This window comes from Pecten maximus, chromosome 15 (genome assembly GCF_902652985.1).
Source record: "Pecten maximus chromosome 15, xPecMax1.1, whole genome shotgun sequence".
Taxonomy (NCBI): domain Eukaryota; kingdom Metazoa; phylum Mollusca; class Bivalvia; order Pectinida; family Pectinidae; genus Pecten; species Pecten maximus.
This window is the reverse complement of record NC_047029.1, coordinates 4,377,706-4,390,208: the sequence shown is the minus strand read 5'-3', so window position 1 is coordinate 4,390,208 and position 12,503 is coordinate 4,377,706. Positions and strand designations below refer to the sequence as shown.

Genomic DNA, 12,503 nt, shown 5'->3' with positions numbered 1-12,503 from the left:
CCTATTCTATATTGACACAAAGCGGTGATGAATCTTATTATTAAGCCATTGTCTGTATCGATAACGAGTCAATGTTGATGTATTCTGTTAATGCTGGACAATGGCTGACCATCAAACAGACTTTTAAACAGGTTGATATGGTGTCTACCAATACACGAATACGTGTTTTGTCTGTATCGGCTACTGTGTATTTAACACCTTCCATACTCGTTATTCAGATAGTTAAGAGAAGAGCGATGTTGTGAACTTACCTTAAACTCATCTGGGACGGTCAGTTTTGGTGTTTCAATTCCAATAAAGTAGTCGATCAACACCATGACAACGATGGCGATCAGTACGGCGAAGTCGCTGATTCTTTGACGGACCTGTAAAACACGCAGTAACAATCAATCCGCAAGCAGAAGTAGTTCTACAGAGGGATAAAGTACCAGATACTAGTGCAAGTGGTACGCCGTGTTCACTATTTCAGATAGCATGCGGCTATGGCGGTCACTAAAATGAAACTTCTCTGTTTACCTAACAATGAAATGCATGATGACAACAATCCTGTGTAATATTTTCATACTTCAAGTAATTGAGATACTGTAAACCAATCTATTTTCGCGTGCAATTAATTTTCGGGTATTTCGTTGGCGATTAAAATTCGCGAAAATTAATCACCGCGAAGGAGTTTCAATCACGAGTACATTATATGACTAAATCGCCAAATTAAATCGTCGCAAAAAGGTTGTTAGGGATGAAAACGCGAAATCACGTCGCCGCGAAATGAAATTGGTTTACAGTATAAGCTTGAAACAGGACATATCTTGACGTCATGTTACCGATTTGACATAAGGCACACGGACAATAATTCGACTGAGTCGGGATACTACAAGACTTATATTATTGTATGTTAAATCGACATTATGGGTTACATCATCTTCTTACCACAGCAGGGAAGAGTGTGCTACTCTTAAACTCCACCAGGGCGACCGCGGTGCTGAAAGTTCCGATAAAGAGCAGGATGGAAAAGAAGAAAACGTCGGATACGTAGTGAGGTGGGTTACATCCGGGTCCGACTGGAGTTCCTCCATACGATTCACAAGCCATGACGGACATGGTACCCCACATCGAATCGGTAAAATTTGACACGTCATCGCAAGTGTACCCTAACGTTGTTGTCGTCATGTTCGTTGCTGTATTATTTGCGTCCCAGATTCCTGTGCAGTTGCGTGGAATACACGTGCATTCGGTTGGAATGGGGTCGTGTGGGTTAAGATTTACCGGGTTTTCCTTGCCGATATCTCCCACCTTTTTGAAAGCCTCCACTATAAAGATGATCGCAATGAGAGTCGCAAAACTGTCTTCCGTGAATCGAGTTATATATTTCACCCAAGCACTGAGGTTAAAGGTCACAATCACCATAATAATAAACACTGTCCACATTCCTACCCAGAACCGAACTGGCATGAATTCCCAGTCGTTGTCCCTACAAATACAGTGAACTGATTAACAACAAACACCAAGGGAATGTCGCCAACAAAAGGCAAAGGGTGAGACGGAAAACGTCTTATTGACCATAATTGTTATACAGTTACTCTTAATGAAAAACAAGCATGAGGCAAAGGGTGAGACGGAAAACGTCTTATTGATCACACTTGTTATACAGTTACTCTTAATGAAAAACAAGCATGAGGCAAAGGGTGTGACGGAAAACGTCTTATTGGCCACAATTGTTTTAAAGTTACTCTTAGTGGAAAACAGGCATAACGATAAATTGATCATCTATTCATAGTGGCATCCTGTTTTATTTTAAAAATACATGTTTGCTGATATCTAAATAACTGTACAACACCATACGATGCTAAAGTGTTATTTGGAGAATAGATGTACCGTTGAATACATATTGGCAACAGTATTAACATGCAAAACAAACATCGTAAGTCACATCATTACACAACCGCATATTACGTAAACAACATATTTGCATTCGTATGGCACACATATCACCTAATAAAGTAACTGGAATAAGTGTACAAAATTACATTCATAACGTGATCATTATCACAACCATAGCATCAGGGACGACGTCATTACACCGTCAAAATTGTTGTTCTATCGAATGTGATAAATAATCTCGTTTAATTTAAGAATTGAAGTGGCTGGGTATGGTATTTACAGCCGATATAAATACCATGATTCAATATTACAACTTACTTGCAGAGGTTGTAGATGATGGACTCAAGCACCAACATGGGTCCGGTACTGCCGAGAATGTTGAGAGGTTGACCTCCAAACAGGGCGAACAAAATGCCCGTCACCGCAGCGGCGAATATACACTCCATCACTCCCTGTAAGGTAGTGTAGCATATGTCAATCAACGAATCTGAACCATAAAATCTACAAAATGCCATTTTGTCATTTTCTTGTTATTGATCGGTATAAAAAGCTGAATTTGAAAAATCCAACGTAATACTGTGTTATCTGTCTATTTTAATTGAATTTGCACGAGGTGTACATGTCTTGAACTGATGCCGTTTTATTCGTCGACCAAATAAAAATGCAAATACTAAAGACCTCAAAATCACTAACTTATCAGAGCCAAACGTTATAAATGTTTTGAACAGCGTGTAATTTCTTCTATTTCATCACCATTGGGGATTTTTTCATTTCGATCTTTAACACCGCTGTTACTACTAACTACACAAAGTGTTTAAACAGTGTAGTAAAAGTTTACTTCCAGTTTTTCATGTCGTTGTGTTTAAAGTACTAAGTACTTTAACTAAGTGACATACCATATACTGGTCTGTGGCCTCCCCTAAGAGACCCCCAAAGGTGACATTGGGCGTGAGAGTTCCCAGAAATACGTAGACAAAGGAGGCTAGACACTGGATGTGAATCGCGTCTTTGTAGTCGCTCCAGTACCACGGGATCTTTCTCTTGATGTCGTCATACAGACCCTTAAACGGTCTGAAATGCAATGGGAAATGGAGCTACACAAACGGCTTTGTAACTGGGAGAAGATAATTGTATGCATCATAGAATTATCAAAGAGAACGTCAGAAATGTCAGAAACATTATGTATTGTATTGATATTAGACAATGATCGTTCGTTCACAAAATGTCTTCAATATAGCGGCCTGTTCCGCGAGGCTCCGAATATATATGAATTAAGTTCTTGCAGTATTAAAGACCGTATATCACGTTGCCTTATCGATATACTGGAATAAAAATCATTTCAACTTCGCTGTACTGGAACATTGCATTATGTCGTGCACAGCGTTCAGCAAAATGGAGAGGAAACATAAAGTATCACTTTACAAGGCATCGAGATGCATCATATCCCTCTACATCTGGGTCAAACATGCAACTTGTCGAATAAAGGGACTCGGTATCTAGAAGCTGGAAACACTCACATTTTGGAGAGCTCAAGTGCAGGATCATCATGTCCGCCATGGTCGTCCTCTGATGATTCACTCTTCTGATCTAAGACGCCACTAGCTACATTGTGGACCGAGGCGCGCCGGAACTCCTGTTTTGAGAAAGTGTAGAGTATTTGTTGAAATAAACATGCCTTGGCTCATCATATTTATCCTCCCCTAACTCCGAAACGTTCGTTATCTCTGGTTTAATGTACTATCCCTATCGTGGAATTAAAAATCATAATTGTCGTGCATAAAACTAACCTGTGAAGGGACCTTGTTTGGCGGTTCAATCCTGATTTTTGGATCCCACTCGCCAGGGGGAAGCACTGTGACCTGATTCATAAACTCATCAATTCCTGCCTTGAAATCTTCATCATCGCGACTCTTGTATGCCACCTCTCGGAAAATCTAAAAATAATCATTTCAAAATAAGCAGAAATATAAAGACCGATCAAGACATGTTTCCTGATTAGTCAATCAATGTACTGTAAATACGCGCCATTATGTTTCTTTGTGTTGGAGAGACGGAAGTACATGGTATTCAACTTACGTCATCAACAAGCATGGTGGAAATACATCGCCCAATTTCCATGCAGTCCGTCTCGCTACCCTTGGGTCCGAAGCAGAAGAAAAGAAAGCGGACAGGCTTGGCGATCTCACACAGATCTCCAAGGTTTCGTGGCTCTTTGAGTCGTACAAAGGCCACTATACGACTATCGAGGTCATCAATCTCCCCAATCATCACGCTAGCTACCTCGGCGTCCTTTGGAATCTTGCGCATGAAGTTAGTGTTTGGCTGTTTGAAAACACGTTAGAAATAACCATAATGTAAGATTATACTATTTTTTCACTTCCTACAATTAAACATTTAAAGATAAACAACAGTTATTTTTTTTATTAAAACATAAAAACATTTCAGCAGTTCAGTTAATACCTTGTAGTAAGACGAGGATGGGTTATCAGCCTCGTTTTGGATATCACCGGCACTGTTTGAGGTCGGGATTCCGCTGACGCTGTCTATACTTGCGAAACTCGCTCCGCTATTCAGATAGGCAGCACTTCCTCCATACTCTGTAATGATATTGGCTATTTAGACGAAAGAACTGGAACATGCTTGGAATGAATCATGAGCTTGCTTTTTACCTATTTATGGATATCACCAGACAAGGGTCCGATATATGTCACGGTAGGTTTGATATACTTGTATAAGGGTCGTTATATATGATACTATGTCACAGTAGGTTTGGTATACTTATATAAGGGTCGTTATATATGATAATGTGTCACAGTAGGTTTGGTATACTTGTATGATAAGGGTCGTGCAAAAGTGTCATGAGCTTGCTTTTTACCTATTTATGGATATCAACAGACAATACTTCGTACCTGGATCATCGCCGATCTCTCCAAGATTTTTTGATACAGAACGACTATTTTTAGGCCGTTTTGTATGGCGATGCTTGTGTTCCTTCAGGGACACGTTCCTCACATGCACGCGCATCTTACTGTCCAGATGTCCGGCATCGATCCAACAATCAAGGACGTTATCTAAAAAGAAATAAACAATATGAAATGAAACATATTGTCAAATATTCAACACTATTAAAGGGGTAGTATTCTCTCATACATGCTTCGTAGAGATAATTACGCTGTTGTGTTGACACTGTACCTTTTGTAATTATATGTTTGCAATAACGCTTTCAACCAACACCCTACCCAATATCTCTAATAAATGTTGCCACAAACATGTGTTAACCACATCTAACACATTATTCCATGTATATGGAGGTTAAATGTACGAGTATAAGAGTCCAATATAGATGATATTATCTCACAGTAGTTTGATATACTTGTATGATAAGGGTCCGTTATAGATGATACCATGTCACAGTAGGTTTGGTATACTTGTATGATAAGGGTCCGTTATAGATGATATTATCTCACAGTAGGTTTGATATACTTGCATGATAAGGGTCCGTTATAGATGGTATTATGTCACAGTAGGTTTGTTTTACTTATGTTAACACAGTTTTATACATTTGACTGTATTAGTATATTTCATACATACTTTATATTCATTATTGTGTAACGTAATCGTCAATATACCTTTGTGCTAACGATCTCTACGTTAAGTGACTTTATGATCCTCAGCTTCGATTTCGGATATTTTGCGCTTCAATATTTGATATACCTCTCGCTAACTGTGTGTTAACGCCTTACCTACGATCTCAGATATGCTGTACGAATCTAAATCAAGAATGACGGCTCCTTCTGCAATAGCTCCTCTTAGGTCAAATAGGGATTTCATGGAGAGCGAGGCTACGTGGGGTTTGGACCAACGTTTACCGCCCTCTTCAACATTCTCTTCGTACTTAACCCATCTGAAAAGTGGAACAGAATGTCAATACTTGCAAACAATTTTCATTTCCAGACTCAAGTAGGATATTGACGATGCAAACACATATATATACACAAATGTATATAAGATCGATGATATACCTTGCTGCTTCTCTCCATTCGTAGGCATCGTTGTACCTTCGGAGTACATCTAATTCACTGAAAATGCTGTGGGTTTTATGAGCCTCGTCTTTTACTGAGTTCAGTAAGTTCTGAATCCGATCAGTTGGATCATAGTCCTCTTTGGAGTTGTCAGACGCTGAAACAGACATAACATATCATACATACGTAGTCGGCTGTACAATGGATAAAAATAACCTTCGTAATTGAATGTCAGAGAAAGACTTTTGTTTGTTTGTTTTTTGCTTGTTTAACGTCCTATTAACAGCCAGGGTCATTTAAGGACGTGCCAGGTTTTGGAGGTGGAGGAAAACCGGAGTATCCGGAGAAAAACCACCAGCCTACGGTCAAATAAGTTATTCCCTATACTCGTCTCCAAATCTACTTAACACCGTGATTTAGATGTCATGTATAACACATTATATATTGAGTTTTATCAATTTATAGTTATCAAATTATTTAACAGGGAGGGGTTCCAAGTGCTACAGAAAGTATTGCTAACTTTGATGTCGAACGTCACGTGATCACTTTGTCGCGACCAGGGTCACGCGTGTCAACACTAGGGCTACCGTGGGGCATGCGTTCGGTTGAATAACACTCCATTTGTATCATTAACACTGGTTTATGGTGACACACAGGCTATGTGTTTATCACCAAGGACTGACCTGATCATCAAGTGATCTTACAGGTATCAAACAGAAAAAGTTCAATTAAGTTTCACGCAATATCTAAAACAAAAGCTGATGTCTTTGATGTAGATATCAGCTTAGAAGAAAGGTCTTTTACCACCCTGTAACGTGCACCCTTTACACTTGTAATCTATCAAGTACCAATTCCATCCGTCTTACAAACAAGTTCATCCCAAAGGTCAAATGAAACACTTTAAGACTCGAACACAATAAAAGTTGTTGAAAATGACCAATTTGAAGGTTAAAGTTACCAGAGCGATGTAAAACAAACGCACAATGAGTCTATCGAATTAAATAAGTTTATGTCTATGTCAACTTTGGAAATTAACTGAACACATTATTGGACGAGACGACCAATGTGTGGACAGGAATACCTTCGTCTCTCTTCTCTCATATTCCATGTTTATACATATCGTCATAGTTACCGCGTAATCATTAGATGCCGCGTGACTTAACTTTTTCATTCTGTTATTGTTAATAATTCAATTGTTACAATCATTATATACACCGTAACACAGGATACAAAATCGAAGAAATCAGGCAGTACATTTTGCGCTTGTTTCTTCCACAGATTATCTAGCAGAAGACAATGAAAATCATGATTATTTAGAATTTGGAGTAAAGTAGTCTTCAGATGCACTTCTTAATTCATCGAAAGAATTCATGCGATTTTTACCTCAACTTTATTTGAATTTTCTTTTGAAATAACATGAGGGTGTTTTATGTAAAATATAAATCAAGTAATGGTTTGAAGTATTAACGTTTTGCAGAATATGCGCGAAACTAGCACGTGGATATGACATTTTAATGACGTCATTATTTCATCTAAATTTGGGAGTGCACTACTCAAATACGTATAAAATTGCTAAAACGAAATTGATATTTTGACGTATCAGCAGTTTATTATTTGCGTATCTAAAATCTATGGCTGAAAACAAACATTACCGGAGTTCTCAGTCTGGAAAACTGAGAGATAAGCGCACACACACGGCCGTTATGTTTACTGCGGTAGCCATGGTAACAATACGTAAGCGTATGACGGCCGTATGTTAATTCATATTAACCCAAACATTGTCTCGATCTTTGAGGTATCAAGACTTCTGATCACGTATACTTACAGTCCTCTGTATCAATATATGGCCTGTCCGGGCGATTGGGCATGCGCACTTGAATGTAAGTACTCCCTCTACGTCCTGTAGAGAAAACAAACACACGTACAAAAAGATAATTACAACTTCCGGTAACAGTATTTCTATATATGACAAACTTAGTATTGAGGGGTTGTCTCGTTTCACTTATTGTAATTATCATAAACATATAAATCAAATGAAATCTGCTGACAGAGAACATTACACAACTTAAATATATCGCACCAGGTAAACTGCATTAGCACGGAAATTTAGTAGAACAGCGGTGAGCAGTTATCCTAATTTTGTATATATGCTTGCCTCCCGGATACAATAGAGGACGTTTAGGTTGTTAAAAACATTGTCAATAGAGGACGTTTAGATTGGTAAAAAATATTTTCAATGGAGGACGTTTAGGTTGGTTAACATATTTTCAATAGTGGATGTTTAGGTTGGTAAAAATATGTCAATAGGGGACGCTTAGGTTGGTAAAAAATGTGTCAATAGAGGACGTTTAGGTTGGTAAAAATATTTCAAATTGCTAACGTTCTGTTTTGTTTTTTTTCATCGTCCTTACTGATTGGTTTAAAAACTTGTCTTTACCTTTGTCACTTTTCCTTTGTTCGCCATGTGTATCGTGCATTCTCGAATGACTGAATCAAGCAGGTTTTATTACATGATAGTTTACACTTAATGCTTTACTGCTAACTGTACTGGTTTGTCTCTTGTGGTAGTGATTCCCTCGAGCTGAACCTAGACCCTGTAGCTCTCCTATAAATGTTGTATATATCTTGTAAACTAAATACAATTCTTCAAACCTTCATCACATGAAGTCATTTACATGTGCCTTATATAAGACGTTATAACAAGTTCGTTGACTATAAAAACTCCTGGTCAATATAAAGTTTACTATATTTTAAAGTGTATTTCTCTTAATACATCCGGTTCGTAATAACTCAAGTCTTTTCTCTCGGTAGAAATTGAGCACCGGTTCTGTAAACCATTCGATATCACTCTTCTTTAAATGCAAATAAAAACTTATCAAACAGCAGTCAACACGTTGTTGTTACTACTGTTTAATCTGCACACGTTGTACTAGCTATATAATGTAGAATGAAATATCCAATCTCCGCCAAAATGAACAGTGGTTCTATACATATATTTATATTATGCAAACGTCACACGTTATTACATGATTCGGGGGCGATGCATTTGCGCTACACCTTAAATTATGTTGTAGTCGTCTTCGTCTTTTTACGTTTTAAATAACAATCCTATTTCATACGTTTCCATTCTTTATACTTCATCATATTTAATTTCCAGAAATAAGCGATTGGTCATTAATCTTTATTTTTGTACAATACACATCTATTAAAATAACACATCTACTTTTGCAGAATTGTCGTCTGCCAAGAGGCAGGCAAACCGCAGAGATTCCGCCATTGCTGCCATATTTATCATTCGTTGCACGCGAGTATATATTACCTGCGCGTGACTCCAAATTACCTGTGAGGAATTAAAATATATACAGATGTGTGACCGGCCAGTCAAATGCTAAACGATATTTTGTTGCAATATAGAGGGAAAAATCTAAGGGACACGATGCACATACGAAACGCATTACGATTCATATTGAAATTAAATATGCTGGTACACATACCGGTTACTATATGTAAGTGCACGCACTGCACGGTAACAATCAGCATCTATATTGATATTTTACGTTAAGTTGAACGAAACCAATCATATATAACTTATATATAATCTTACATATAAGGTTATATAAAAATTATATATAAAGTTATATATGTTTGTATAAACATACGCGCTTTACACAAATGAATTACCTTATAAATTGTCATACTAAATGTGTATATCTAAATACGTGTAACGAGTGATTCATGGGCATAACGACTGATTCAAGTTTGATACATCCCCCGGTTATACCACTACGCCGTACAAGTGTGAAGATTTCCATATTTGTATTGTGAAAAGAGGCACCAGTTTCCCCAAACCTTTCACATCCAATTGAATCTCAATCTCAGTTGGTTCGACATTTAAGACCTTCATATCGATTCCGTTATTAGATGTGAACTGATGACAAAAATAAAATCTACACTTTACATATGAATTGGGAGTTACAATGATGAATGATATTGGGGGAGGATTCCATTGTTATATATCCTTGTACGATACAAAGTTTGGCGTGATTTCTTTGTTCCGCCGGGTCGGGTCTCTGTTCGAGTTGTGATATTGCTTGAATTTTACCTACAGTGTGCATGCATCTAACGTTTCCATAGATTTTTTTTATTCTTTTCCACGTATAACTGTGCAATACGCCGTTTCTTAATCGTCTGAAAATTAAATTGTTTCACAAAAATGAGGCTGGCGGAATGAAACACAATTCTTACTGAATCATGTAAGGGATTTCTTTAGCATTATTAACAATTTCTTAATATTCAGTGGTAAAAACGCAGAAAAAACTACGGATTTGGCGAGTAATGAAATAAAATTGTGATTACCGAAAGAAACACGTGTGTCTGATTACCTTATAACAATAGGTAACTGTCTGGATATTCAATGTTTACATAAAATAACTTACAGAGGCGGATATATCAAAGTGGTGATGTTGTTACATGTATTTTGTTCATTTACAGATGTCATCGTTAAACAATGGCATTTGATATACTATGTAAGGTTCAATCTCTGTTACATGAATCAGGCTATCTACTGACCCTAATTGTACAATACTGCTAAAAAAAAGTTTACTACAATTTCAAATGCGCCAATGATTTTGTTATTTAAACCTGTCCTGTAACATTATCTACGACGGATATCACCTGTTTTTCCTTTTTTTCCCCTTTTTTTCTTTTATTTACTCTGACAGTTTGACACAGGATAAGTGTCTAACTAATATACGTATCACAGGTTACCAGGTGCGGCTATATCTGTAAGGTTTAACACCAGTGACAGATTAACAAGGAAAACAAAAATGGTTGTTAATTTACATATTGATGTTAAAGTTCCTTTGACAACCATCAATTATCGCATGGTATGGTCATAATCGTATTTTGATTATTCCTAAGTTGTTTTCGTCTTCCACAAGGAAGAGCTTTGGCTCAACGTGATATGTACCGAGCATGAACAAAGTATTGACTTTTATTTTCGTAGCTGATATTTGTTTTTCTTATTTCAAAGCTTAAAATGGTCGCTGCTACTGATAAACTTTAGAAACAATCAACAGTAACTTAACTTGTTAATGCTGCCGATAAATTTTCTAAAACGTACGAGATAGCGGGTAAATCAGCGGACAAACTTGTTAAACACTCTTGAATAAATCTACTAATAAGCTTGTTGAAACTGTTGATGAACCAACAGAAAATGTCGAAAACCTTGTTTAAATTGCAGAATAAATTCCTGAAACTTCGGATAAACTTGATAAAATTGGGGATAATCTAGTTAATATTGGTAAAATTAGTTAAAATTGCGGATTACACACTTCAAGATGTGGATAATCGTCATCAGATTACTGATATTCATAAAAAACTGTTTATGAACTTGTCTCGGACAAACTTAGCATAACATTTGGTCAACTTAATAACAACCCCGTTAAAACACCTACAACAAAATTAAAAAATGTGAAAATAATTCCATAAATTCGTCATCTTTAAATGAACTTGTTAAATATCCTGATGTTTTAACACACAGTCACTCATAACAAGTTTATCTTGAGTCAGTTTTATGAACATTGGCGGTCTGAACAAGATTATTGTTTTGAGCGACACTCGTGGGTTTAATGTAAGTGTAACTCTCGTCATGAGCATTCTTATTGTCATAATTAAGAAGAAATCTAAGGTATCTGCTACAATGATATAAGGAACTTAATATCCAGGCCCATGTTATGAATCAGTCCTATGTTACGCACCTTTATGGATAATGTCTGATCAACGGCACGTGAATGAGTTTCACGCGCATAATCGGTTTATTTATTGTGTTAGATTTAGGTGCAATATACGTCAGCTTAAAATGAAAAATGATACACCTTATGTTATATACCTGGTATTGATCAGATAATGACAGTTATATAGGGGATCAATCTATTCCTATTAATTGTGCTGATAAAAGCATGTGTTGCCCAACACAAATGTGGATTTCCGCAAGTACGTTGACATTTGCAATGGTGTAGATGCCAGGCAAGCGGTTATATCCTTTAAAAACATTCAAACCCAAAACTACAATATTATCGATACAGAAAATATCTTTAGATAATTTGGAAGAAGTCACGTACCTCTATCGTATCCGCTTCCGTTCTCCATGTTTTTCTGAGCAATTTTCTGAGCAGCTGTTCTATCTGCAAAAAAAAAGAAAAAAGTAAAAATATCAGTATAGGAATGAAAAAACTAAAATTCCACAAACTTTGTCAATTCATTTTGATAATAAAGTGTGTGTGAATGTTGTTCATACTTACGCGGCATTTCGAACAGTTTTTTATGAAAATAAATTCAAACAAATATTTTAATCCTCAATATTCGCCTTCGTTACAGTTTCCGTGAACTAGTAATGTGCTGTCTTGAAGAATGTTTAGCAGTTTTAAACATCCACCCGAATTCTGTATGGTGTTGACAGCCTGTCCCCACAATGATCGATCATCGTTCGAATCATCAACCATCAGTAACTCTTGACCAATACGTCCGGCTAGCGACACTAGTCTGCGCACCTATCAATGTGTTATGCTCGCTTGTTTACAGGTATCCTCTGATGTACCCGTG

At 37.0% G+C, this 12,503-nt stretch overlaps 1 protein-coding gene across 3 annotated transcripts in view; it reads right to left on the bottom strand.

Annotated features, from left to right (window-relative positions):
* LOC117343545 (sodium bicarbonate cotransporter 3-like) overlaps positions 1-12,503 on the bottom strand; it is a 38,324-nt gene that overhangs the window by 5,277 nt on the left and 20,544 nt on the right. For 2 of the 3 annotated variants that reach the window (XM_033905938.1, XM_033905937.1), the window contains exons 2-14: positions 12,023-12,085; positions 7,726-7,800; positions 5,901-6,057; positions 5,622-5,782; positions 4,788-4,949; positions 4,339-4,475; positions 3,955-4,200; positions 3,666-3,812; positions 3,396-3,511; positions 2,775-2,949; positions 2,197-2,330; positions 928-1,468; positions 252-365 (exon numbers count right to left, since the gene is read on the bottom strand). In XM_033905938.1, the coding sequence (XP_033761829.1) occupies positions 252-365; positions 928-1,468; positions 2,197-2,330; positions 2,775-2,949; positions 3,396-3,511; positions 3,666-3,812; positions 3,955-4,200; positions 4,339-4,475; positions 4,788-4,949; positions 5,622-5,782; positions 5,901-6,057; positions 7,726-7,800; positions 12,023-12,050 (2,193 nt within the window). In that variant the 5' untranslated portion in view covers positions 12,051-12,085. Of the gene's footprint in view, positions 1-251; positions 366-927; positions 1,469-2,196; positions 2,331-2,774; positions 2,950-3,395; positions 3,512-3,665; positions 3,813-3,954; positions 4,201-4,338; positions 4,476-4,787; positions 4,950-5,621; positions 5,783-5,900; positions 6,058-7,725; positions 7,801-12,022; positions 12,086-12,202; positions 12,335-12,503 lie in introns of those variants that run through there. The other variant, XM_033905936.1, reaches the window with a different exon arrangement.